General features: G+C 64.2%; 1 protein-coding gene across 5 annotated transcripts; it reads right to left on the bottom strand.

The window, feature by feature from the left end:
* Positions 1-962: 962 nt before the first annotated feature.
* Positions 963-22,556, bottom strand: RHBDF2 (rhomboid 5 homolog 2). Of its 5 annotated transcripts, none has more exons than XM_087750785.1 (19): positions 22,435-22,556; positions 11,778-11,904; positions 10,131-10,280; positions 9,900-10,024; positions 9,120-9,312; positions 8,836-9,048; positions 8,142-8,267; positions 7,622-7,755; positions 7,148-7,360; positions 6,886-6,997; positions 6,262-6,336; positions 5,709-5,870; positions 5,462-5,562; positions 4,903-4,966; positions 4,679-4,773; positions 4,399-4,474; positions 3,815-4,200; positions 3,414-3,567; positions 963-2,828 (listed from the first exon to the last, which is right to left on the bottom strand). In XM_087750785.1, the coding sequence occupies exons 3-19, from the start codon at positions 10,254-10,256 to the stop codon at positions 2,409-2,411; spliced, it is 2,775 nt and encodes a 924-aa protein (XP_087606911.1). In that variant the 5' UTR covers positions 10,257-10,280; positions 11,778-11,904; positions 22,435-22,556; the 3' UTR covers positions 963-2,408. The 5 variants fall into 5 exon arrangements, with proteins under 5 accessions (XP_087606911.1, XP_087606912.1, XP_087606908.1 ...); XM_087750786.1 differs by having other exon boundaries at positions 3,815-3,915; XM_087750782.1 differs by having other exon boundaries at positions 3,815-4,474.
* Between the last annotated feature and the right edge of the window lie 4,848 nt (positions 22,557-27,404).

Below are 27,404 nucleotides of genomic sequence, written 5' to 3'. Positions count from 1 at the left end.
CGTCCCATCCCAGCACCGCAGGGCTGGGGACAAAAAGATCTCCCCCCCGGCCCTGCTGGAAGCACCGACCCCTCGGTCTCTGCTTTAGCCGGGGCTGTGCCGGCAAGCCTGGCCGGGCTGGAGGGCCGCGTGCCCACCGGGACGGGCGGGCTTTGCTCTAGGAGCAGCTGCGGGGCTCCGCTGATTTAAGGGCGCTGACAGCCACGGTTTGCTGAAACACCCAGCGGAGCCCGTACGTGCACGGGCCCCCAGCCCTGCACCCCCTCCCACCACCAGTGAAGCACACCCCGGCCAAGCCCTCCCTGAGCAGCCCCCCGAGCAGGCAGGGGTCCCGGCAGCCGCCCCCCTGCCCACAGGCCCCCCCAGACCCCTTGGTGCCCACCCCAGCCCACAGCCACCCCAGCCACACGTTGCAGAGCCTCCCTGGGGGGCCAGGCCAAACCAATCCCCCCACACCAGACCCACGACCGGCCCAGGACAAACCTTCTGCAAATGCCTCGGGCTGTTGTGAAGCAGCAAATAAAGCCGTGGTGGTGGTTTTCTACGCAGCCCGTGTGTGTTCCTGCCCCGCTCCAACCATCACTTTGCCGCAACAGCCGGAGGGAGGGCACCAGCCAGCACGACGGGAGCCATCCCAGACCCCTCGGGGCATCTCAGCTTCGGGGGAGATGGGGCAAACCCAGCCCCGGGCCATTCGAGGAAGGGTGGGATACAGGCAGGGGTGGCTCTGCCCTCAGGCAGGGTCAGGAGGCTCCGTGGGTCTTTTTACTCCAGGCATTTGCCTTCCCCTTCTGCTCGAGACCCTCCAGCCCCTGTCCCTCTCCCAGGGCAGGGTTTGAGGGGTACCGGGACAGCACCGGCCCCGGGCACTCCCAGACCATCACCAAAACCACCAGAACCCCCTAAAAGTGCTGCATCCCCACACCTGAGAAGGGAGAAGAGGCCTTGTGCATCTCATTAAATACAGGTAGAAATTTATTAAGGGGGGAAAAACCCACAGCTTTTAAAAAAAAGTATCAAAAAGAGAAGAATGAGGTGAAGTGTCTGTGGCTGGAGCAGCACCAGAGGGACACAGCGGGGCTGAAAACTGGCGCGTGGTGGAGGGAGGGATGCAGGGAGGGATGCAGGGCTCCTGGAGTCACCTGGAAAGCAGCTGCGGACAGAGGGAGCCGAGCTCCCAGCCCTTGAACACTCACCCCAGGACATCCCGGCTGGGGGATTCACACCTTCCCCCGTTCAACAGCGCTGAGACCCACCAGCGCCAAAGCGACACACATCAGGGGAGACAGCCCAGCACAAGCCCAGGGCCAAACCAGCCCAGGAGTCACCCGGACCCCGGGAAGGACCTGCCTTCGTGCCGAGGCCCGTGGGAGGGAGGAGGAGGATGGTGGGGAGCAGCAGCCCAGGACCGGGGGCAGCAGGGCCAGGCAGCAGGAAGGCGACTGCCCCCGTCCTGTGCTTGTCCGTCTGTCCAGCACAGTTTGAGGTGGAGAGGGCTGCCTGGGTCTCTATGCTCTGAAAAAGGGAACGGGGCAACAGCAGGGACTCAAGGCAGAGTGAAGGTGGGAGCACCGATGGCTTCCCGAGGGGTCTGTGGGCTTCAGGAGCCGCCACACGCCCCCCAGAGTGTTCTTCTCCATGCCTGTCTCCAGGCATGGCACTACAAGAACTGTACATGATGCTTCTCTGCTTCCAAAAAGGGAATTTCACTGAAATAAGGGGGAAAGAAGCCCCCCTGCACCCAGTCCTGCCTCTCTATCCAGAGCGAAGCCCATGTGGGGAAGCACAAGCCTCCTTCCATGGCCTCGGGAGCATCAAATGTGAGAGCAGAACTGGAAAATGCGTTCGAAGCTCAGCTCTGAACACCTCGGAGCTGCGGCAGAGGCCCTGGGAAGCCCAAAGTGGGGGAAACCTCTGCCTAAGGAGCTGCGGATAAAAAAGAGTGCCCCTGCAAAAAAGGGGGTCATGTTCACAGTATGAGCTGCAGCGCCCGGGGGCACCGAGGTGGGACGGGGCCCGGGCAGGCAGGGGCACAGGCAGGAGACCTCGGCAGCTTCAGCCCCAGGGCCAGGAGCCCAGCCCGGCCGTGGACAGACAACATCTCACTTCCCTCGGCCCTTTCCCCATGCAGGCAGCAGCCGAGGTCGGTCCCCAAACCATTTATGGCTTTTCAGCGGCCATAAGAGGCGGCCCTGAAGGGCTGCAAGGCAGGGTTGGCTGCAGCCCCGCTCCCCCCTGCATCCCCCGCGTTTAACAGGGGTGAGCCCAAACCCATCAGCCCCGAGGACGAAGCCATGCCTGGGATCTGCCCCATCCTGGAGCAGCCACCTCCCGCAGGCTGGTGAAGACCCATCCCACCGAAAGCGTCACCGCCGGCGCCTCTGCCAGCCCTGTCCCCGCCGGTGGGGTCAGTGCAGGACCTGCTCCAGCTCGTACTTCTCGCAGAACTTGCTGGTGAAGGGCAGGCAGGTGAGATACTCCACCCAGCGCCAGTTCACGGGGTAGACGTAGAGCCAGACCACCAGCGAGGCGAAAAGCCCCACGAAGACCAGCAGGGAGACGATGATCATGGCTCGCTTGCGGTACTTGTCCAGCGTGCCGAAGGTGATGTAGGGCAGGAAGGCGAAGGAGAGGAGGAGGCCGCTGAGGAAGCCAAAGAGGTGAGCGATGTTATCGATCCACGGCAAGAGGCCGCAGACAAAGAGGAAGAAGACGATGCCAGAGAGGTTGAGGAAGGCTTTCCAGGGTTTCTCCAGCACTTGCCAGCTCTGGAAGAGCTCCACGAAGAGGCAGGCCAGCAAGCCGAACTGGGACCCGGCGGGGCCCACCTGCGGGGATGGGGGAAGTCACGATGGGACCCTGCGCGCGTCTCCCCAGACGCGTCCCCACGTCCCCAGGGACCGGCTCCTCCCCTTGCAAAATGCATTTGGCACCTGCAACCCTCCGAGGGCTGCACTCCACCAGTGGGAGTGGGGTGGGAGCCGTGGCACGGGAGGAAGAGGAGGGGAGCACGCCGGCACCGTTTCGGCAGAGCCGGCGCTTTCGGTGACTCAGCAGCCAGGCAGCATCGCCCCCTCCCCGGCCACAGCCCCCCCGGCCCCGTCCTGACGCATCCCTGGGTGGATTAGGGTGCTCAGCGTGATCTCATTTAAAGCCTGGCAGGGTTTCGCTGCCAGCAGATTAGCCATCTGCCTGCCCGGGGACCCCGCACGCACACCGACACGTGGCGACACGTGACCCAGGCGGCATGTGCGAACCCCACACGTGGCAAAACCTGCCAGGGGCTGGGGGCTCTGTGCCGATGGCTGCAGCCCCCTCCCCAAACCTCTGCTGGGACAGGGAGAGGTGTCCTTTGGTCCCTGGGGAGCTGGCTGGGCACGGGGTGATGTAGGCAGAGCCCCCCCAGCCCTCACCTCCGCCCTGTACGGCAGGAAGATGGCACTGGCCAGATTGCCCGTGATGCCGCTGAGGATGAAAATGATGGAGATGCGATGCCAGCCCGCCAGCTTCTCCAGGTCCCTCAGCACCGTCATCTGGAAAGTCACCGACACCAGGCAGTGGATAATGCTGGGGGGAGAGACCCTGCGTTAGGGACCCCTGCCCTGCGTTAGAGACCCCTGCCCAGCCCTCCCACCCACTGCCCCTGGGTGCGAGACACCTTACAAAACACCCTCCACCGATGGCACATGTCGCTGAAGTCTGGGGGTGTCCTCCCCTCTTCTCTCCCAGCCCATCCGGGATCACAGACCACCCCAACGGATACTCCGGTCCCGTCACCCCCATCATCCCCCGGGGGCGCGGGGCCGCGGCTCACCCGGCGTGCAGGAACAGGGACAGCCACAGGCGGTAGAACTGGTCGGGGACCTCCGGGTTGAGGAAGGGCAGGAGGCCGCAGACCTCATCCAGGCAGTGCACCTGCGAAGGCAGGCGGGGCTGGGGGTGGCGGGGGCTCGGCCCACACCCCAGAGCCGCAGGGAGCAACGGATGGGTCGCAGGGACATGCGGCTGACGATGCCGCATGTCCGCGGGGGGGGACCCTGGGTGGTGCGGGGCACCGGCACTGCCCAGGTGCTGCGGGAGGAGCAACCAAGCATCGCCAGCGCTCCAGGAGATGCTGAAGGGCCGTTCTGCCCCGGACGCGCCTTTCCCAAGGACACCGGTGCTGCCTGGGTGAGGCTGGCTCAAGTCCCATGTCTCCTCCTGTCCCACACCAGCAAGATGGGCATGCAGCGGCAGCAGGAGTCCAGCCGATAGCCGGGCAAGTCCCTGCACTTTGCATTCCCCCTGCTCACACCCATCACAGCCACGTCCCAGGGTGCTATAAAACCCATTGGCATCAGCACAGCAACGCGTGCCCCGGCTGCTCACATCGCATCCCACGTCCCCAGCCCCGCTCACCTGCGAGCAGAGCGTTGCCTCCTCGTGGAAGTAGCCGTGCATGAACTCGCAGTACTCCCGCGTCGTGATCTCGCAGCTGGGCAGAGGGCAGGCAGCGGGCTCGCTCGGGGCACGGCTCACTCCCCGTTCCCCCAAGCATCCCCCTCTGCTCCTGGCAGCCGGTCCTGCCGCCACCATGCTTCCCCCCTGCCCTGAGGCTCCATAACCTCCCTGTCCCCCCGGCAGCGGGGCAGAGGGGGGAGCCAAGCCCAGGCTGGGTGCCTCCGTCGCCGCGACCCACCTGCCCTTGGTGCCGATGCAGCAGGGCCTGCCCTTGATCTGGCAGTCCATGTGGGCGAAGCCCGTGTGGTTGGTTTTGGTCTCGTAGGTGCAGATCTACAAGGAGGAGGGAGAGGAGCCAAGGTCAGGGTCCGGCCCCCGGCTCTCCCCACAGCCCCCGTGCCTGGCTTGTCGCCCGTCGCACCTCCCACGGAGGCTGCCACCACGGTGCCACCGGGCTCTTACCGGCCACTTGGTGATGTCGTCCGGCCACACGTGGGGTGGGTTGGACGCCGGCTCCTCGCACGTCCTGGCAGGAGGAGGTGGGTGGGGGGTCAGGACGGGTCCCCCCCACAATATCCCTCCCTGCAGTAGCCCCCATTGGGCACAGACAGCCCCGGGACCTGCCCCTTCCCCTGGCTTGGGAAGGATCCTGCACATTGGTGTCCTACAGCACCCCACAGCAGCACCTTCCGTGGGTGAACCCCGCGGCACTCGCCTCTGTCGGACAGCCCCATCCACGGCCCCTCGCAGCATCACCCGCGCCAGCGGAGCAGGGCAGGCAGGGGCCGGCGCAAGACAACGTCACCACCCAGTGCTGCCTACATTTAGGACAGGCCCCACCTCAGTTTCCCCACTGATTCCCTCTGCCTTATCGCTCTCCTACGGTGTGTAAGAGCCCCCCAGACCCTTGGACAAGAGGATTCAAGGCATCCAAGCTGGAAACGCAGCCCCAGGCAGCGCCTCTGCCGTGCCCGCATGCAGCCGGGTGACCGCAGCGCCTGTCCCCAGCTGTCACTCTTACCTGGGGTCCTGGTGACACACAGCCCCCGACGTCCGCTTCTCGCCCGAGCCCATCGTTGGTGCGTTGCTGCCCGGCCACTTGATGAACGTCGCCAGCGTCTCCTGGGGAGGATGAAGAGACTGAGGATGAAGCAGCAGATGCACCATTCTGACCCCACGCGCATCCTGCCCCAGGGCTGTGCAGACCCCCCCTTTTCCCCCAGGGATCCCCAGCACTTCCCGGTGCCCGCGGCGGTGGTGGCACGCACCGAACAGTCCTGCGGCAGGGTCTGGATGCAGCCTGAGTTGTCATTCTGGACGCAGCAGCCGGAGCCACGCTCCCGGTCCCGCTCGCGCTGGATGAGTCGCTCCACCTGACGATCCTTCCGGATGCAGGGGGAGAACTTGGCTCCCAGGTGGATCAGGTCGATCTGGGAGGGAGATGCCAGTCCAGGGGATGCTCCGTGGCCCCCCCGTACCTCCCCTCCCTCCAGCTGCCCCAGGGAGAGCCCAGCAGGGGCGGGGGCTCCCCACAGGCGATAGCCCTGGGTCTCCATTACCCCAGTTGGAGGAGGGTGGGTGAGAAGGGGATGGGGTCTCTTCTGACCATCCCACTGCGATGCCGCAGCTCTGGGAAGTGCTGCTGAGCCCCCAGGGACTGGGCAGCAGGTCCCAGAGGGATGAGGGCACCGAGGGCCCGGGGCAGCAGGCTGGGATGAGGGGTCGAGCTCTCCCTGCAGGGAGAGGAGCACCCCAGGGACCCCCTGGGCTCAGGGCAGGGGGAGCAGAGGCTGGCGGGCAGTGGTCCAGCAGAGCCCTTACCGAGCTGGGCCCGATCCAGAAGTTTTCCTGCTGGATGTACTTGACGCTCTCGTAGACGCCCTTGTTCCTCAGCACCTGCCGAGCCAGGCCAGGGTCAGCCCCGCTGAGGGGGCCGGTGGTGTGGGGGTGCAGCCCCCTCTCCCTCCGCTCGCAAGGGGCTGAGCGGCCCCCTTCATCCGAGGGAAGGGCTGCTGGGTCCCACCAGCAACGCGGGAGGGAGAGCAGCTCTGCCGCCAGCACGCATGCTGCTGCAACACGCCACTGCTCGGCCAGCACGCGCGCACCCCCTGTCCCGGCTAGTTAATGGAGCCTCCCAAACAGCAGGAGCCAGCAGCATCCCAAGATGCTCCCAGCCCTAGCAGGGAGCACGACAGCAGTCACGGTCCCCCCAGGAAGATGGACGCCTGCTCTTCTCTCCAGCTTGGGTGCTGGGGGAGCAGCGCAGCTGGCTGCGTGTTCCCAGGATTAACCCCCGAGGGAGGATCACCCCTCTGCGGTGTCGAAGGCACTCCCCAGACACCAGCCTCGTTTTCCTCGGCAGCTAGCTGGTTGCCATTTCAGAGCCAGACATGTCACCGGAGAGCTGGGAGGGGACGGCCCTGGCCGGTAGCTCTTAAAACTTACTAACTCTGTCGTCACGTGCTGGGTGAAGCCGATGGGGGCGATGCCGTAGGTGCCGATGACCAGCAAGGTGATGAGGATGTGGACAAAGGTGATCCAGTATGTGAAATACGGCCTGCAGAGGAAAGGACGCAAAATTTGAGCAGCTCAAGGATGGCTGCGCAAAGGCACGCTGCAGTCCCCCAAGCCCCGATTCCCAAGCATTGAGGGGAACACACATCCGAGAAGCCCCGTGCCCATCCCCATCCCATCAGTCGCCCCTCACCGGTGGCTGTCGGTGATCTCCAGCTGCGACTGCACGATGCTGCTCAGGCTGCGGCGGTAGGTCCTGTTCAGCCACTTCCCCACCACCCCCAGCCCGTAGTAGCGTTTCTTGCGGTCGAAGGCGAAGTGCTTCACTTTGGAAGCAATGCGCCTGCCTCGCCGGGGAGCCGGGCCGGCGCTGGCGGAGGCCGAAGTGAGGCGGACTCCCTCCCGCCTGCAGAGAGAGGAGAAGCCCATCACAGCTGCCGAAAGGGGCCAGCTGAGAAATCCCTCATGTGCAACCCCATGGCTGCAACCCAGAGCTGGGGAAGGCCAGGGGGTGCCTGGGATGAGGGCTAGGAGCACCTTTTTGGCTTTGTCCTCCTAGGAGCACACCAAAAGTGCCCAGTGTCCCATGACAGGAACGGCTGGGGACATCATCCTGACTGGGGCAGGGGACCTGGGCACCCAGCACCCGCTGAGAGCTGGTACTCACGGGGTGGGCTGCTCCGCCTCGGGGGATGCCCTGGCATCCTCCCCCACTGGGTGCATGCGTAAGTACGTGGCCGATAGAGGCGGCGACTCAAAGACATCATCGGGCATGGAGTACGTCTCGTCGTGCATGTCCATCTGGAAGGAGGATGCAGACGTGTTCTTGGATGTGTGCAATGGGCGAGAAGCCTCCCCCCGCGCGAGCACGCCCATCACCAGGCCAGCCTGGCTCCCCCTGGCCCCGGAGCCTGGGGAGGGGATGATCCCCATCGATATCTCATTAACTGCACATCACAGGGTGTGAAACACCCACGATGGCAGCATCGCTCCCTGCCACCCCTAAGGAGCATCACCTAGGGCAGGGCTCCGCAGCGCCGGGCACACTGGCCACCGACGCCCTGCTCCCAGGCAGGACGAAGCACTGGCACGGGGGTCCCCGTCAGAGCCCCGCTCCACGTCCAGCCCCCGCGCAGCGGCACCGGGACCCCTCTCCGCTCCGGCGGCTGGCGTGGAACGGTGCTTGCCTTACTGAAGAAGGACGAGTCCAGGGTATCGGCAGCATCCACCATGTCCTCGTCCATGAAGCTGGGGTACACAAAGCTCCTCTTGCTCCTCTGCTTGGGAGCCAGCGGCTCCAGGACAGAGCGTCCCTTTGGCAGGAGAAGCAAATCAGCGTAAGCAACCAGAAGCCCCCCAGTTTTTGCAGCACTGAGGGTTTCTCATAGCTTCCCTCCCCAAAGCTGAGTGGCAAGGATTAAATCCCAACCGGCCACCACGTCCCCCCGCGTGGGAGGGCAGGCAGCAGGAGCTGGCAGCAGATGCTGCCTTTAGCTCCTCAGAGCCAGCGCTGGACCACGACCACGTTAGTCAGCATGAGAAGTGAACTCTGAATCCCCTTTGGTCTCAGTCCCACAAACCTGTCCCCAGGGCTTGCCCAGGGCTCCCTGGGGGCTAGGAACCTGTCGGAGAAGCCTCCTGGCTCCTCAGCAGTGAAACCCAGAAGCTGCTTTTTTCTAGGGATGTCCAGTTTTCACCAAAACTTCTCTTTTTAAGCAGATCTCAGGTTAAAAACCACCAACCTGCCCCCTCAAACCCACCCTGGAGAGACAGCGATCTCTGTGCAAAGCAAAAAGCCAAGAAGCAAAGATGATGGGCAAGGGACAGAGCTGAAATCCTGGTCAGGAAGAAGACGACACCCCCCAGGTCCCCAAAACTTACACGGAGAAGGGCCGCGGCCGCCTTGAAGCTCATGTGGGCGACGGACTCCCTCTTCCTGCGCGGCAGGCGGCCGTAGCCGGAGCGGATGCTGTTGAAGGACGCCAAGGAGACGACGCCGGGGGTGAGCGGGGGCAGGACGTGGTGGGGCGTGTGGGGACGGTCGGTCTCTTCGGGACGGCGGAAGGGACGGCCCCTGGCCAGCGGGTCCACGATCTGGAGGAGGGAAGAGGCGTCGGTGCTGGGAGAGCAAGGCTGGGAGCTGGACCCCGCGCCCCGAGCTCTACCTTGGGCATCTTGGCAGGCTTGGGCGACTCGGTGCCTTGGAAGGAGGGCACCTCCTGGCTGGGCAGCTCCATGTCGCGGTAGGCAGGCTTCAGCTTGCCGTATCTCATGCTGCAGTGCTGCAAGCTCTTGCGTTGCCACTGCTGCCGCTTCCCCTCCCAGTCGCTGCTGACGCCAAACCACTGCGCCGTGCCCCTGCACACACGATGGGCGCGTTGTCACCCAGCCGGTCCCTCCAGCCCAGGCACCGCCATCCCACCCGGGCGTCCCCTCCGGCGGGTGATTGGGGCTGGGGTGCCTCAGCTCGGCCTGCAGCAGGGCGAATTTTGACCTGGCTACGGGTGAGGGAAGGGGAAGGGGTGCTGCAGAGGGGTCGCTGGCCTTTGGGTCTCTCTGGAGAGGTTAACTCCATCAAGACTTGCACCTTGCACGGGACAGTGCATCAGCTCTGGGCTGCAGCAGACATCCAGCTCAAGGTGCTTTTGAAGGTCCTACATAAACGGGGCAGAGAAATTTTCCCAAGGTGCAAACAACCGTTTGAATTAATGCTAAACAATCCTGCCGCAGGATTATCCCCAAGCGGACACCAGCGAGACAAAGCAGAGCTGCATGAAACCCACCAAGGCGTTTCCTTCCAAGCCCCAACTCTCCATCCCCACATCCCAAGTCCTCTGCTGGTACCCACAGCCACAACACCACGATGGGGACCAAGGGACCCCTCCGGTGACCCAGCCGCTGCCGGAGCCCACCCTGCCCTCACGCCGCCGCTCCCCGGCCCTCACCTGCGGATGCTCTGGGACAGGGAAGTCTGCCGGCGGAAGCCGGGCTGGTGCTCCGAGCTGTCGCATCCCTTCGTGCGGGGCTCCTGCAGGCTCTTGCTCTTTCGGTAGATAGGGACCTTGGAGGGCTGGAAGGCAGAGCAGGCGTTAGGGACGGGGTGGCATGGGGGGTTCCCCGGGGATGGCAGCCCCCCCAAGTCCAGCGTGGAATGGATGCAGCTCCCTGTCGCTCACCTGCTTGCGGGTGCCATCCTCCTCCGCCTCCCGGGGGGGGATGACGATGGAGAGGTTGGGGGGCTTCCTGCTCTGCAGGCGGCTGCTGCTGGAGCGGCTGCCCCCGTTCTTGTCGCCGGCTGACATCTCAGGCCGGTGGTGGTCGGCAGGCTGGGAGGGTGCAAGGAGTCAGCAAGAGGGGAAGAAATATCCCCCCAGGAGCTCATGGAGAGGCTGGGTCCCAGCGGGAGATGGGGCCTCACCGGTAGGATCTCACAAGCCTCAGCCCGCTGTGCCGCTGGCCGTGCTGCTGAGATCTCCCCACTGCCAGCCCAGCTGCTGCTCCCCCAAAACCCGCACCCTCTCCCCGGGTTTGGGTGGACGGGAGGGCTTCCACCACCCGCTCGCTCCCAGTCCCCCAGGACCACCAGCAGCACCCCTTCACCTGCCGGGAGCAGAGCAAGGGATGGCAGGGGTGACAGGGTCAGAGCAGCCCCATCACGCCGGCACGTGCCTGCGGACACCCGGGATTCACCCCACCCGGATGCGCCTGACCAACTCGGCACGTGTGTGGCAGACACGGGGTGGTCCCTGCAGGCCCTGGCCAGGCCCGTGGCACACAGCTGTGGCTCTCGGACATGGGGACACTGGCCCCCACGGTTCTGCACAGCGAGGGAGCCGAGGGGTGATCGCAGGCGCTCCCGGGGGTTCTGCAAAGAGCTCACCTTGCCCGGGCAGGGCAGGGCGGGAAGGGAGGGGACGCGGACAGGCAGGGGACACGCAAAGCCTGAAAACGCCCGATTCACATCCCCCCCTGCGCCACAGCCCCCACGTTGGGACAGCTCTGGCCACAGCGAGAGGGGCTGGGGCAGCCCGTGCCACCTCCAGCCACGGAGTTGGGACCCGCCGCACGTCGGGTGCCCCGTGGGAGGTGAGATGCGGGACATTCCCCTCCAGCACCTGAACGCACACGCCAGGCTGGGAGACTGAATCCTCCCCGGCAGCAAGTGCAAGGAGCGGGAAGCTTAATGACCAAGAGGTGGTTAATTCCTTGAGCAATCCCCTCCTGAGGGTCCCTGCAGCCTGGCTCTACCGGGCAGGACCTCGCAGGAAAGGTAATCGCATCCGAGCGCAAGGGAACGAGTCCCAGATCCTATTAGGGACTACAGGGGTCTCGAAGGGAGGCACGGCCCCCATCTTCCTGTCCCAGTTGCCCAGGGGACTCGCACAGGTCTTATCAGCATTCCTCATCCCCCCGGCACAGCCATGGCCACGGGGATGGTGCCACCTGCTGCGCTCACCCTGTGCGGCATGCACCAAGCCCTGCCGTGGGCCAGCCACAAGGACCTGCATCCCATGGGATCTGCTCCCGAGTGGAGACGGGAGCTGGCCCTCTCCACCCAAGGGGGACAGCAGAGTCCCCTGGGGGGACCGGGCATCCTGCTGGGGCTCCTCTGCTGCCACCCACCGCCACCAAGTTGGAGCTCAGAGTCCAACAGTGCCACTAGCTGCAAAACTCCAGCTCGACCCATGGGCCTGGCCCCCCTCTCTGCCCAGGACCCCAGTAACCAGCCCAGCCGTGTGGCCTCGTACCCCGCTCTGCTCTCCTCGGGTAAGGGTGCTCAAGCAGTCAGCTGGGCGATCGAGAAGCCCCCCAGGTCTCCCTACCTCATAAGAGTGGCAGGGATCCCGCGCAGCACGTCTCGATGTCAAACACCCGCTGCAGCCTTCCTCTTCCTCCTCCGTCCTTCATGCACGGGAGCCCTGGGGCACAGCCAGACTCCTCCTGCCTCGCCTGGTGGGGAGAGAGGCTGCGATGAAAAGCCACGCGAGGGCAAGCAGGCGAGGGCTGCAGGAGCATCCCGGGCGGAGGGAGAGCAGAGCTCAATAGCTCCCTGGGCCCTGGGGACAGGGCTGCCAGTGGCCGGACACTGGGGACACGGACAAGCCGCTGGCACGGGGCGGCAGAAGGAAGAAGAGCTGCCATTTGCAGCGATGCACCTTGCTCCATGGCAGGGGAACTGCGTGGGGCAGGCAGGGAGTTTTCGCCCATTGCTGCCAGGCAAAGCTCTTGGGAAGCGAGACGGCCACGAAGAACGGGCACGAACGTGAGTGCCTTGCCAAGGTATTTAATAGCTGCTAAGCTGGGAGAACACCAGCCAGGCGGTCCAGCCCCAGCAAGCAAAACTTTCCATCCCACTGGTGAGCTGGAGACGCTGTTTGTTTTCCTCCCAGGGCAGCTTGAGGTGCCAGCTGCTCCAGAGAGCTGGGGATGGGAACGGGCTGGGGTCAGAGCAAGCCCCAGGACACCCTCATCCTCCTCCAGCTCTGGGGAATGACTCTCCGTGGTGGGAGCCAACACAGCCAGGAGCACAGAAACTGGAGCCAAACTGCATCATTCAGAGGCCCCGCTTTTACACCCCTATCCCGAAATCCCATCCCCAGTTGCCCCCATCACACCCCAGGCAGCCCTTGGCAAGGACCTCCGTGCTTCCCGGTGAAGCAGGTTTGCAGCACATTTAAAAGCCCGGTCCCGTTCCCCACCGGCTCCCCATGCAGCACGGGTGGAAGGACGGACCCAGCCCCCCCGAGCCGCAGGCGAGGTGACGCAGCTCCCAGGGGAGCTGGCACAGCCTGGCGGGCACCTGCCGTCCTGGTCACACAGCGTGGCTGGAGCAGCTTTCACGGCTCTGTGCATTAATGCAATATTTGGCATTGAGAGAGGGGGAGGAGGGGAGCAGCCCCCGAGGGCTGAAGTCCCCTTGGCCACGTGGGCTGGGGCAGCAGCTACCCCCGAGCATGGATCCTGACCCACAAGAAGTTCTACCCCACGCCAGCCAGAGAAATCCCCCAGGAACGCTGCTGGGAAGGCATTTTCTAGCTCCCCAAGTTTGTGCTGTCACCCAACCCCTCTGACGCTGGCACCGCTCTCGCCCAGCGCGCTCAGCGTGAGAACAGGCGAGCCAGCGCCTCCATCCAGAGCAAGCCCGCGATGAGCTCAGCCCCCTGGGTCCCCTTCGCCCTCCCGGCCCCGGGACGGAGGGCTACGCCACCGGGAGCATCGCTCTCTGCCTGGCGGCACTGGCAGCCCCATCGGCAGGGCACAGCCCGGCTGCCCCTCGGCGCTGGTGGCTGCGGGTCCCCAGGGAGCCTCAGGCGCTCGGGGTGGACACGGTGGCTCTGCCCTGGGGACAGGAAAGGGAAGTGAGAGGGGAGGTGCTGAGCTGGCGCAGGGGACGGCTGTGCAAAGGCCCCGCTGCGGGGACACGGTGGTGACAGCAGCGGCAGGGTGACGGACACAGGACTCAGCACCCATGAGCATGGTGTCACTTCAGGCTGGAAAAGATCTCCAGGGAATGAGAAAAATGCACTGGGGATGCTGCCATCACCTGTGGGGGAGCGACAAACGGGCCAGGGGTGCAGGGGGGTAACGTGGTCTGGTCGATGAGAAGAGATCCCCCACCATCACCATCTTCCCTCTCAAAGCTGTCGCATTCACCGAAGCTCGCCAAAGCCTGACATCCAGCAGCGAGGGACGCAGCCCTTGCCCCAGCAACAAGCGCGTGAAGCCCCCATCCCCTCCTAAGAGGGCAGGTATGTGGGGGGCACTGGTGAGCAACTGGGACGAGATTTTAGTCTTTAACCAGGCGAGGCTGGCTCCCAGCCCCAGCCCCGGGGTGAATCATGACAGACGCTGACCCAAGGAAGCACGCCCAAGGAAGAAAGTGACGGAAAAAGTGATGTGGCTCGTAGAAGACATCACCATGGGACACGCCGGGATGCTCCGAGCAATGCAAAGGGACCATCAGCACGGCCAAGCAGCAACCTGCAGAGCAGGGCTGGGGACAACCAAGCACAACCATCGTACGAGACACTGGAGACAGCCCTGCAGAGCAGCCCTGGTCGGAGGGGGGTGTATGCAGCACGTGGCGGGTGCAGGGAGGCTCAGAGAAGGACTGGGATCAGGATCGCTCTCCCCAAGCTCACTGGTGCGGCGGGAGGCAGCATTACCGGCACTGGAAGAAAAGCGCATCAGGATGGTGCCATTAAGCCGGGAGGAGAAAGCAGCTCTGAGCCACCCAAGGGTGTGGTGCTGGGAGCAGGACCCCCGCGAGCACCCGAGCACCCGTCACACCCATCGCCCTGAGCACGACGAGCCCCTGCTCCTCCCTCTCCATCTCTGTAGGGGAGTGAGAAAGGGGTCAGCGATGCTGCGGATCCCCCAAACGCCCCCGCAGCCATCCCCGACGCTGGCACCCCGCAGTCCATTAGGCAGAGCGCGCCGCTGCCGCGCGCTAACGGCTGCCCATAAATGATTCAGAAGCGCATTAAAGACCTCTCTCAAGGCTGGAGCCTCGTTAAAAGGTGCTCCCGGTTATTAAGAGCCCCAGATAGGAAAGTCAATTGGTCCAATCGCTCCGAGCATCGAGCCCCCGGGGACTTGCACCCGAGCAGGGGACCCCGAGCGGCCGCCCAGCACCTTCCCCACTTCTGCTCCCTTTCTGAAAGCTTTTTACCATTTCCCAGTCTCAAATTTGAGATCTGGGAGAAGCAGCCCAAGACAAACAGTTCTTGAAATGAAAAGACTATTAAAAAAAAAAAGGAAGAATACTTCTGGGGCGGGGAACTAAATACCTTAATATTTTTCTTTCTGCTTGGAAAGCCCAGACCCCCTGTGCGCCTCAGCCCCTCGTGGGCTCACTCAAATGGGGAGACCTGGAGAGCACCAACCCCGCAAGCCCAGGAGCAGCCAGGCTCTATCCGCTGCCTCCCTCCTTCCAACCTCTGCTTATTTTTTGTGCTTTGAGTATTTAGGCTTTTCTTTTTCAAAGGACAAGATACACTTTACGGCATCACTGCAGGAACCCTCCTGCTCCTAAGGGGCTTCAGGTCCCTGCGTGGCCCCGTGCCCATGGCACAGAAGCCGCCCCCAGCCCACACACGGCCATTTCACACCCCGGCACCACGACATCAGGCTGATTGTTTTCCTCCCCCCACCACAGAGAAGGCAACTCCGTCTTTTCCCCACGCGGGCCAACCCCGCCGCAACGGGACCAGTCAGCAAACCTGCAAGACGCAAGGTTTCGCTCCGAGTCTCGAGAGAGGACCGCTGCGTTTCAGGGGGTATTTTAAGCTGCCCCCTCCCTCTTCTGCATCGCTGAGCCATGCAGGCAGCACCGACACCTGCAGGAGCTTTAACCCTCATCTCCAGCACGGCTGCTGGGGCAGCAAGATGGAGTACGGATGCCCGACGGGTGGCAAGAGCCCAGCCGCTCCCCGGGGCGCACAGGCAGCCAACACGCACGTCGCCTGCACTGCCATTAGGAAATCCTCTTCCATTTTCTGCACCGAGCAGGACGTTGGGCAACCGCAGCGGGTTGGTTCAGCCCGGGCAAGCTTGGAGCGCGTGGCACGCCCTGGAAGGAAGCAAAGCTACCGGGGGAGATAGAGCGCGCCGGCCGGGGGGGCTGCGCTGGGTGCTGCTGATAAAGGCGCAGCGGGCAGAGCCCTGCCTGCCTGCGGGGAAAGGAAGCGAAGGCCAGGGAGGGCGCATGGCCGCGCGCATGGCTGCACAAGGCAGCCATGGGCTGGGCTTCCCCGCTGCAAGGGCTTGATCGCCGGGAGCGTGCATGGTCTCCCTGGCTGTCCTGGGTGACACTGCCGGTATCTGCATGGAAAGGGAAGGATTTGCCCGTGGGATCGGGGAGCTGATGGTAAAAGCCACGCGGAGGATTTCCCGCGTCCCAGGCATGGCCCGTTTCCCACCCTTGTTAATTTTTACCAGCACAACGACACCCTGCCGCCCCGGCAGAGCGAGTGCCGGCACCTGAAGACTTCCTGACCTGCTGGGGTGGGTGGTGAGCTCCGGAGAGCCAGGGTCTCTCTGTGCCACTGCCCACCCACCCCACACCTCCCTGCTCCCCCTTCCCGGGGGCTCCAGGGACTCCACACACCCTGACAGCAAAATAACCCCCAACAGGCAGCACTGCACAAACCCGCTCTGCTTCCCACAGTGGAGACATGCCGGCCGGGGCGGTGGGTGCTGCCGGCCCTTTCCCCGCGCTGGAGGCCCAGCCGAGCAGGGGATGTGCACGTGGAGGCTTTGAGTCACCCCAAACGGCTTCGGAAAGAGCAAAGGGTAAAAGTCTCCGCTGGCAGCAAGGGAAGCAAGGGTGGCTCCAGCAGTGAAAGCACGGAGGGATCGGCAGCTCCCCGGCAGCACTGCAGGCAGGGCTGCAGCACTCTCCAGACCCAAAGAAAGCTCTTTTAGGCACCGCATGGATTCCCCGGGCTACCAGGATTGATTTAACTTGATTTTATCTAATAGCTGCGTAATTTCAAAGAGCTACTCCAATTCCTTGTTAGCTTGGCTTAAACACAGGATGCATGGGCACGATGGTGCGAGTGCTCCTGCCCCGGCTGTGCCTTCTGGAAGGGGCTGAGGGGTCCCAGGTCCTTAGTTCCCCAAGGCAAGGGGTGGGCAGCCTGCCAGCAGGCCGTCTGCCTGCAATCTGCCTGCGATCCCCACGCTGCAGGTCATTACCGAGTTCATTCTCACTTCCCTCTTCGAAGGAAAATTCTTGGTGTGAGAGGATGATGGGGGGACAGGACACATTTCTTTCTCCGGTTCTTCTGCAAAATGCTCATTTTGACAGCAACTCTTGGTGCGAGGGCTCAGGCCGGACTTGCAGACTTCCTCAATCCTCCACCGCCCAGTTCGGAGTGCACCGAGCCACCCGGAGCCGCACTGGGCTGGGAGAAGCACCCCATATTTGCAGAGGGTTCCCTCGCCGTGAGCTCTGAGCATCCCTGCGCCACGCGGGATGCAGCAGCGGGAGGTGGTGCTCAGCCCTGCGCACAAATTCGGTCATCCCGGGCTCGAGGTGAGCCCTGGGCTGGTGGCAGGACGATCCCCCTCACCAAAAGCTTCCTATCTCGGGGAACAGGCTCCTTATCTCAATGCAGCCGTTTCAAGGCTTGTACAACGTGGCTGCTCGCCCTGCCGGCCCCCCGTGAAAAGAGAGGGGCCCGGGTGGACGCCAGCAGCCTCCTTTGATCCCCCTCCAGGGCCAGCAGCTCCCCGAGAGGGACAAGGACCTCACAGCGCCCGGCCATGGGGACGTCCCTTTGTGCCGCAGATGAAGGTGGCATCTCTGCTGGCAGTGGGCCAGGGGCTGCCCCTTGGGCACCCCATTTCACTGCCCTCCCGCCACCCCTACACAGGGGCCATGCCCCTGGGGGCAGTAAAACCGCAGTGCTCCCCTGGCCCCGGTGCAACCCGGGGAGGCTGCTCCCTGCCCACCCCTCCCTCCTCCCAAGCACCAGCAGCCAAACGTGGGCCACTCCTCGGCCTCATTCCCTTTGCTCCTGGTTGCCACGAGGCCAGAAGCACCCAGGTCCACACACCGCAGAGGAAAGCCCGACCAGGAACAGTTCATCCCCATCCAACACAGGGCAAGCCTGGCATGAGGGATCCTACACTCACCGGAGCCTACGGAAAGCGTGTGATGCTCTCCCTCCACCGCAGCATGGCCGTGGACCTGTGCCAGCAATGCACTTTGCAGTCTCTTGGTTACCAAGAGCTGGTGGAGGGGTCCCCCCCACCATCCTCATCCTCCCCCTGCCCTCTATCCAACCCCAGGGATGCTGCACTGGCAGGGAAGCCGCGCAGCTCACTACAGGGGCTGGAGATGCTGATTTTGAAGGAGCGTCTCCATGCCTTCCCCAGGAGCGCTCGGACTGGGTTAAGCCACCACGTGCATGAGCCAACTTGGCCCTGGTTATGGGATCACCCATGGAAAAGCCCTGTGCCAACAGCACAGTGCTGGTGCCGGCAAGGCTCTCAGGCTGCTGAGGAGCCAGGGAAAAGGGCAGGACACGCCGACACCGAGAGTCAGGGATTCGCCCCGGCTGCCCGTGAGCATGGCGTACAGCCTTCGGGCTCACACGTAACGGGAGGTCACTCCCAGCCCTGCCCTGGCATTCCTGCAGGCCGGCGAATTACAGGGATAACCACGTCAAATCCCCGGCACAAGCTGCCGCATGACGCACGGGGAGCGAAGGCCGCCCCGTCAGGCCAGCGGCAGCCCCGTGGCACAGCAGGGGGGCACCGGCACATTGGGCAACTCAGGGGGCACCAGCCGCATCTCCCCTGCTCAGAGCGGGTCTGTCAGACCAGATAAATACCTCAGGAATTATTATTTTTAAACAAAAGGCCAATAAAAAAAACCAACAAAAAACCCCACGGACTGCTGGAAGGAGGGGACCATCACCCTGGGAGCTGCAGCACCCCAAAAAGGCGCCTGCAGATGGGAGGGATGGCCCTGCGGGACGGCCGGGCACACGGCAGCCCCCGGGATGGGAGCAGAGAGCAGGAGCATCCCACCGAGGAGCGCCCGGCCGCGCGCCGCCCGGCCGAGCGGGTCACCACAGGGCTGGACATCCAGGGCAGAGACCACGTCCGTCCTGCACTGCCCGATTTCTCCCACCAACCCCATGCCAGCAGCCTGGGAAAAGGCAGAGGAGCATCGCTGGGGCTGCCCTGCTCCCTCCCCTTGCAGGCACTGGTGACTCCCACGGGGCAGCAGAGCCCCCGGTGCCCCGTGCCCAGCCGCAGCCCTCGGCACCACAGGCGTCAAGCGAGTTGATTTGCACCCACGCTCCCCCGCCTTGGGGTACGACCACAGCAGCGAGTCCTGCACCGGCGGCTGCTCAAACTCGCCTCGAGGCGATACGCTGCGGGTTTCGCAGGAGGCCTTCATGCTTTCAGACTCATTTGTGGTATTTCACAGCTGGGGTAACTGAGGCACCGCAATACAATAAGACTCCCTGCCTTCCCACCCCCCCGGCAGCCAGGGAGCTGGTCCCTTCCCCAGGCAGCTTGCAAGGATTTCAATGAAGTCCTTACAATTCCCTCAGTTTTAAATTACTGGAGGACAACGGAGGAGCGGGGAAGCCCTCACATGCAAAACCCATAAATGCTTGATTGCCACAAGGGTGCAGGCTGCTCCCCTGCCCTCCCAAGACAGTTATCGGGGTCTGCCCCTGCCCCCACTGAGCTAACGCGACCTGCGCCTCACGACGCCAGCCCTCGGGGTGCAGGTCCCCAAGGGCGAGGGGGACACAGGGGTCCTGCGCCGTGGCCAAGCAGAGGGCAGGGCTGGTCTCAGGGCCACCCGGCACGTGGGCCTTCCCAGGGCACCCTCCCCGCGTCTGTTCCCCACCCCAAAAGCCTCATTAAGAGAACAACTACCAAGCAACTGCTTTTTGTTTTGTTTTTTTTGAGAAATAGGGATTAAGTAAGAAAAAGGGTACCAGCGCTAAGGGTCTCCTCCACACTTGCAAGCACGCACAACTTTCAGTGGTCATTCGGAGGCCGGGAAGCGACCACCGCATGCTCCCAAACGACCACAGCTCCTGGATCCTCATAATTAAAAGGGACCGTGCCCATCCCTGCCGGGGGCTCGTCACGTTACCAGACGTCTCCTGGCCTGGCAGGACAGTGGGGACCAGTGGTCATTAGATAAAAAGCTGTTCAAGAGGCGAAGAGTTTAACATCCCATCATTTGAGGGCTCATATAAATTTAAGTAACTAGTTTTCAGCCGTCACTAATTGATTCCTTTGGTGCAGAGCTCCTGCCAGCCAAGCCCGCCCTCGCTCCTCCAGGCTCAGGTCCCTGCAGGGCTCCCAGTGCCCGTGGGAAACGTGGAGAAGTCTCAGGAGCCCTGTGCCGGCCTGGGCAGCTCCCGCACAGCGGGCAAGGGACAGCGGGAGAAGGATGAGCCCCCTCCTCGCAGAGCGTGGCACGCCACGGATGCTTTAGGACGTGGGACCAGGGGTCCCACCTCCAGCCCCCCACAACCCCCCCGCCGGTTCTCTGTCACCCATCCCCGCTTTCCTTGGCGACGAGCGCTGTTTTGACCCCAAGCTCATCCTGAGGGCTGTTTTTGGACCGAGACCAGCAGCCCAAGGGAAGGAATAAGGATTCCTTTGGGGGTTCCTTCAGGTTCACTGTAAGAGTTAAACAGGAGCAGTACCAAAGGCAAAAAGATCTGTAACCAGAAGAGCCACGTGCTCGTCTTTCAGGCCAGTGCAGCCAAACAACGCAAATGCTGCCTGAATTCCCCAGCTCCCCCAGCGCATCCCAAGGGATGTAGCTCCCCCGAGGAGAGGCGACCCAGCCAGCCCCCTCCTCACCAGATTCACACCCCTGCGCTCCGCATCCCCAGCCTCTGAGCTGCTCTCCCAGCACCCGCCGGCATCTATTGTTCCTCCCGCCGGCATCCAGGGACACGCTCCGGCAGCACCGCTCTCCCGGCACGCACGAAACGCACCGAGTGCTCGCACATGCATCTGAGAGCAACACCAGGGTCGTCCCCGTCTTGCCGAATTTGTACCAGGGCAGCTGTTCGGACGTCAAAGCCCACTCCTGCCGCTGTGGTTTACTCTTTCTCACCCCGGGGCTTGCAGCACCTCCGGGTGCAGTTTCCAGCGCAGCTGCAGTGGTGCCAAAGAAACCCCCGACCAGGGGAAGTGGGGAGGCCACCGAGGCTTGCTTTGGTCACCAGCAAACAGGAGCAGAACAGGCAGAAGCCCCCCCCAAAATAAGCAAACAGCTATAGGTGTTGATCGCCCCGTTAACTGCGGAGGAGCTGAGAAGGGCAGAGCCCAGGCAGAGCAGCGGGGGAGCCCAGGAGGCCGCTTGCGAAGGCGGCCGCGGTGCAGAGCCCGCAGCACCTGGGGCAGAGCAGGCAGAGGCGGCCCCGGTTTCTCCAGGGCATGGCTGCAGCTGAACCCTCCAGCTCATTTCGGAGGTGGGATGTGTTCAAGCTGTGGGAGGTTTTCCACTTGGAAAACAGGCAGGAGCCAAAGGACACTCATTCAGAGGGCACGATGGATGAGCTGAGCCGGGCGGCATTTCCCTGCTCAGGACAGCCATGGGACAGCGGTGGGCTGAGCTCCCAAACCCTCCAGCCAGGCTGATGTGCTGCAAGCCCGGGGCAGCGGGGACATGGTGAGCTCACCCTGGAAATCCCCAGGAGCGACCACCCAGGACCCGGGCACACGCAGGCAGGCGAACGTCCCGGCTCCCTGCAGCGGGAAGGATGACGCCGGGCCGGGGAAGAGGGCAGACACTTCCTCTTGCCGCACAGACCCAGCTGCAACAACGCGGCCTTGCAGGTCCCCTTCCCCCTGCAGAGCGCGGGCACGGGGAGCTGAGAGCTGAGCGAGAGCTGTGGGGTCTCGGGGGGGAGAAGCAGAGCCCTTGGCCCACTGTGGGCACTGCAACCCGGCTGCGGGCAAGCCTGGGGGGCCGGCTTCTGCCCGGTCCTGCTGGCCTGGCAGCAAGGCAGGACCCGGGTAAAGCCCAGCCTCACCCCTCTGCCCCAAAACCGCTGTGGGCCAACAGCAAAAAAACCCAACTGGCTAAAACATCCAGACCCGGCGTCCCGCTGCTCCCTGCGGGATGCACGTAGGGATGCAGGATGACCGGAGCCTTCCGATCCCGACAGGTTTTGTTTGTTGGCAAAGGGCTGGCGGCAGCACTCGCCACTTCAGGCAGCACGTGCGAGCCCAGCAGAGCCTGTAAACCAAACCTCGGCCCAACAACACCAGCAAAGCCCCGGCACCGGCGGGCGGGAGGGGAGGACAACGCTCGGGGGCAGAGCGGGAGCGGGCAGGGGCCCGGGCACCCTCGCCTGCGGCTTCCAGGCCGCTGCCGCTTCCGAAGGGCGCTGCCAGCCCCGCTCGCCTGGGAAGGGGAAAACCCACAAAACAAAAACAAAACCGCAAGCCCGCTTGTTTATGGGGCCATCGGCTCCAGAAAGTAGGTTAGGGCTCTCCTCCGGAGCAGGGGAGCCGGCAGCGGGCAGGGCAGCGGGCAGGGCAGCAGGCAGGGGAGCCGGCAGGGCCCCCCCCTCGCCCCGCGGTTTCCCCTCCGCCCGGGGCGCACGGCCGGGTCGCCCCGCCGGGACACGCACCCGCTTCCCCCCGTGATGAAGAGGAGGAAGAGGAGGGTCCGTCCCCCCCCGTCCGTCCGGGCTGCCGGCCCCGGCGGCGCCGGGGAGGGCGCGGAGCACGGCCGCAGCCCGGGCAGGGGGATCCGCGCCGCCCCGTCCCCGGCAAAGGGCCGCCGGGGGCAGGGGCAGGCGCCCACCGCGGCGGGGCCGGTACCCCGGGCCGGGCGGAGCGGAGCGGCCGCGGGGCGGAGGAGGAAGCTGGCAGGACGCGGCCGGTCACAAAGCACCAGCAAACCGGGCGGCCGCGAAGCGGCGCGGAGGCACCGGGACCCCTCGCCCCGCTCCCACCCCCGGCCCCGCTCACCTCGCCGCGGCCGCAGTCGCGGCCCCGCTCCCGCCGGCACCGGCCGCGCTCGCCGCCGCCGCCGCCTCCACCTGGACCGGGCGGGGCCTGGGGGCGGGGGCGGGGCCTCTTCTGGGGCGGGGCCTCCTCTCCGGCCCCGCCCCGCAGAGCGCCCGCCCACGGCGTCACGCGTGGGCGCTGCCGCGGGTCCCGCCCCCCCCCGGCCGCGGGCCGCCCACGGCGGGGGCTGAGCCCCGGCGGCCTCCTCGGCACTGCTGGGCCAGGCTCTGTTAGGACCGGCCGCGATCAGGAGTGGGCACTGTTAGCACCATCCACTACCAGGACTCGTCACCATTAGGACCGGCCGCGATCAGGAGTGGGCACTATCGTTAGTACCAGGCTCTGTTAGGACTGGGCACGATCAGGAGTGGACACTATTAGGACCATCCACTATTAGGACCAGGCTCTGTTAGGACCAGTCACTATCAGGACTGGTCACCATTAGGACCAGCCACCATTAGAACTGGCCACTATTAGGACTGGTCACTGTCAGGACTAGTCACTATTAGGACCAGGCTCTGTTCGGACCGGGCACAATCAGGACTGGGCGCTATTAGGACCAGTCACTATTAGGACTGGTTGTTATTAGGACCAGGCACCATTAGGACCAGCCTCTGTTAGGACCGGGCACTGTTAGGACCGGGCCCTATCAGGACCCCAGGGCATGGCCCCCCCGACCCCACTTCCAGGCAGCGGGGACCCCAGCATGGCGGGCAGCGTGGCGGGCAGGGCGCGGGCTGGCGCACCCCCAGGGGCACCGTGGGCCCAGGCACGTCCCAGGCGGGCCGGGACCAGGTGCCACGTGGCGAGGCCGGGGCAGCGGGCAGCGGCCGCAGGGCTGGTCGCAGCGGTGACTCGCCTGGAGCCCGGCAGAGCCGAGCCCCCGGGGAGCTGCCCCTGCTCCCATCGCCCTCGGCACTGGGTCGCTCTTCCACAACAGCCTCGCATTCAGCCTCCTCCCATCCCTACGGAGGAGACTGGGTGCCGGCAGGATTTGGGGGGGCTGAGGAGAGACCTTTATAGAAGGGGTTTGGCATGGCTGCATCGCTGAGGCTTTTATATGGGAAAATACGCCCCGGTTTGTGCCACCAAATAAATTCCTGATTCAGGACTTGCTGCAGGTCTCAGGCGAGCACGGGCTGAATTTACAGCCAGGAGCAGGCAGGACCAGGAATTAACTTTGCCCCGCTACTCAAAACTGCATTTTTCCTTTATATTTATCTTACCCGCACAGGGACACTTCAAGCAAGCCCACTGTGCCAAAACTGTCCCTGAGTGCTGCTGCTCGGGTCCAGCTTGGCGTCACTGGTGTCTAGTAGGGCGTTGAGCTCGTGCTCGCAGCGGCCCTCCACCTTCCGCTTCCATGGCTTCTTGCTCAACAAATCTTCTCCCAGTTCCTGGTAGAAAAAAGGGTGGAAAAAGCTTTCGGTTCCTCCCAGCTCCTTTGAAGTTGTGTTTTGAAGCGGGTGGAGAAGGGGAGAGCCCGGCGGGTGCCGGGGTGGGTGGCTGGGCACAGACGCCCCGACGCGGGCTGTGCCGTGGGGCGGGTGGATGCTCCCTGCCCGTGACTCAGGGGTGAGGTGGGGGTGTCCCCAGCTGCAAGCTGGGGCAGGTGGCAAGCAGGGACCTGTGCCAAGATGCCAGGCACCGACTTCTCCCTGCGTCTGGGAGGGGACAGGTCAGCCTGTCTTTGGCTGGGACAAGCAAGGGCCGAGAAAACACGTCGTTGCCGTGGCTCTGCCTGTATCCCGCTCCCAGGCTTGGACCTGCAGGATGCGTCCTGCTGTGGAGGAGCTGGGCAGAGCCCCGTGCGGGCTGGTGAGGCCCACGGAGGGAAAGAACGGAGGGTGACTGCCACCTGTGTAAACCGCAGAGCGTTGGGCAATAAGGAAGCGAAAGAAATGACCAAAAAACCCCCGAGGCAGCAACGTCAGGGCGTTGCGTCAGCGCGCCCAGGAGATGCTCTGCAGAGCACTTCCCTCTGTGGTGCAAACCGCCCCGCGGCCCGGCCCGGCCCGAAACGCCCCGTCCGGCCTGTCCCCAAAGGAAAGCAGGGAGGGGACACAGCGCCGTGCGCCCCGGTGTCGGGAGACCCGTCCTGTGCAGGGTGCACCCTGCAGCGGTGCCGCTGGGTGAGTTGCTGGGAGCCCCCGGTGCGATGTGCCAGGCCCAGGGCTGGGACATCTCGGCAGGAGCCGTCCCTCCCTGTAACGCCAGGAAATCCTCCAGGGTGGGATCCATCGCCCGCAGCCTGGGGCCAGGCGAGGTCACTGCCCGCCGAAGGCTGGGAGGAGGCTGCTGCCAGGGCAGGTCGGGTCCCTGGACCTGCAGGCACATTGCAGCGCCCGGCGGGGAGGAGATCTGGGCAGCAGGCGGCCTCGTTGGAAAGCAAAGCCAAGGTTTCAGGGCATTTTAAAGAGGATTTTCAGAGGCAAGCTCAGCCCTGCTTCCCTTGGCCTTGGTATCCCTGTAGCAGGACTTTTTCTCAGATAACTCAAGTATGTTTGGAAGAGGGCATTTGCTTTCAGGGCAGCTGCGGTTTTTCCTCCCAAGGATGATAGTGCACAAACCTGGGTGCCAGCGGGGCTGTGACATGTGGCACCAGCCCAGCCGTCCCACTGCAGGAGAGCTGACGGAGCGGGGAGGCTGCCTGCTCCGCGGGGAGAGGAGCCCTGCCTCCCGCCGGGTTGCACCTTCCCCGCGGGTGGATGGAGTCAGCTTTGGGAGATGTGCTGGGGCTGGACAGAGCCGGGGAGCGGCCCTTCGGGTGGGCCCCCGCCTGCGGAGGGGTCCGGGAGCCTGGCACCAGCTCCGGCGGCTTTTCAGAGGCAGCGACACGAGGATGCTCGGGGTGAAAGATCCTGATTTTAAACAACCTTGTAGGTTTTGTGTTGTAAAACCCCATGCTCCCATCCCGGGGCTGCAGTCCAAGGTTTCCTTGTCTTTCCAACACATCAGCCGCTTCCAAAAACATCTCAGTCCAGGTTCTCCAGGAGTTTTTTTTTTTCCCCTTGTTGGCTCTTCACAAGCCCCCCCATCCGGGTGTGAGACCCCCCCGGCTTGTCTTGAGTTGCTCCCACATGCAGGCAGATGGGTTTGTGTCCCTGCAGCCCCTCTGGGAGCCTGTCCCCCCCAGCCCCTCGTCCCCCGGCCTGGTGGGACACAACCTGGGGGAAAAGCCCCTCTGGAGGGGACGCATCTTGCCCCAGCCCTTGCCACCGCTTTGGACCCCCCCGTGTCCCGCTCTCACTCTGTCTCATCTCGCTCAGGGTTAAAAAATGCCTGTTGCTGCTGCCAGCATCACCTCGCCCCGCTGCAAGCCAGCACAGCCCCTGGGCAGGCAGCTGCCTGCTGCGCCAGCAGGAAAGCAGCCCGGTGCCGGAGCCGGCTGCCCGCAGCGCTGCCGTTCCCGCTGCGAACGGCAGAGGCCAGGCCGCGGCCGCGCTCGGCGCCGCTGGGAGCGGGGTGGAAGCTGCTCCCAGCCGCAGCAGAGGATGCTCAGCCCCTGCCATCGCTCAGCGCTCCCTTCCCTCTCACCTCCATCTCACCGGCGCCTGCTGCCCCGCTGCCCCATCCCCGCTGGCGCCACGCCGGGTGCCAAGGCTGTCACCCCCGCCCAGCCCCCGCGGGACACGGGGCACCCTGGGACCACCCGGTCTTGGTGCTTCACACAAAGACGGGGGAAGTTTTCCCGTCAGGCAAACTGGGAGCCCAGGTCCGGTTCTGTGAGGGCACAGTGAATGGAAAAGCCCCCCCAAGCCTTTCCCACCGGCATCACAGTGCCGGTGGCAGCGGTGCCACCCGGCTGTGCGGCAGACGGAGCTTGTCACGACGTCCTGACCTGCCCGTCCCTGCTGCTCCCCTGCCCTGACCATCGGGGGGCTGGGAGATGGGGAGCAGCACCATCGCCCAGCCGGGCCGTGCCCTGCGGCTGCCCCGTGCTCGGTCACCTTTGCAAACGCGGGGATGCTCCTGCTCACCTCCAAGTTCACAGCCCGGGGGGCTGGGGGACCCCAGCTCCCGTCCTCGGAGGCACTGTCACCCCCAGGTCCTGACCGAGCCACCCTAGCAGCACACAGACCCCTCCAGACAAGACATCAGTGGGAAATTCGTATTTTTACCCCCTTGAAGCGCTGTTTCCTCCCGCCCTCCCTCCCTCCTCGCCAGCCTGCAGTGGGAAAGCATTAAGAAATAGAACAATATCAAGTGCAATCAAAGGCAGGCTGGTGGGAGTTTGTCTTTTGGGGTTTCCTTCTCTTTTATTGCTTTCCCAATGAATAAACATTTGGGAGGGCTCTGGGGTGATTTAGTGGAGCAGGAAAGGGCAGGAGGCTGGGAGCCGCCTGCTCCCTTTGGCAAATCTCACAGGACGATGGTCCGGCTTTGGGGATTTTCCTTCCAGTAGAAATGACTGCCCAGTCAGAGGATAATGCTGGGAACTGCCTGGCTTGGTGGGGAGGCTGCTTTGCCCCCCGGCACTGGGGCTGGGGTCAGCGGGAGCTGCGTGGCCGGGGGGGAGGAGGAGGGGTTGAGGCGAGTGAATTCACGGCAGCGCGGGGGAAGCGGTGACCTTTGAGAAGCAATATCCTCCTTGCCCGCTGCTAGTTATCCAGCCTTCCCAGTGGCTCCTGCTGCCGAGCCCAAGCCTGCAGGCGCAGGCCAGGCTGGGAGATGCTGGGCTGCCTGGTGCTGAGCTGCGACTGTCTCCTGTCCTGGTTCTGGTTTGTGGAGCTGAATGCAACGTTTACTGCTGGAACAGCAGCTCTGCAAGAGGCTGAACCTTCCTGCCTGCCGGGTGTCCTTGGGCAGGCGAGCTGGGAGGAGAAGCCGTCCATTTGTCCCCGAGCATCCCCCTTGCCTTGCCTACCTCCCCCCTGCGGCTGCTTGGACAGCAGGACGAGCTGTGCCAGGCTCAGGTCCGCGGCTGGCTG

This window comes from Nipponia nippon, unplaced genomic scaffold, assembly GCF_047370975.1.
Source record: "Nipponia nippon isolate SJK-2023a ecotype South Korea unplaced genomic scaffold, ASM4737097v1 scaffold_14, whole genome shotgun sequence".
Classification (NCBI taxonomy): domain Eukaryota; kingdom Metazoa; phylum Chordata; class Aves; order Pelecaniformes; family Threskiornithidae; genus Nipponia; species Nipponia nippon.
This window is presented reverse-complemented; position numbering and strand designations above follow the sequence as displayed.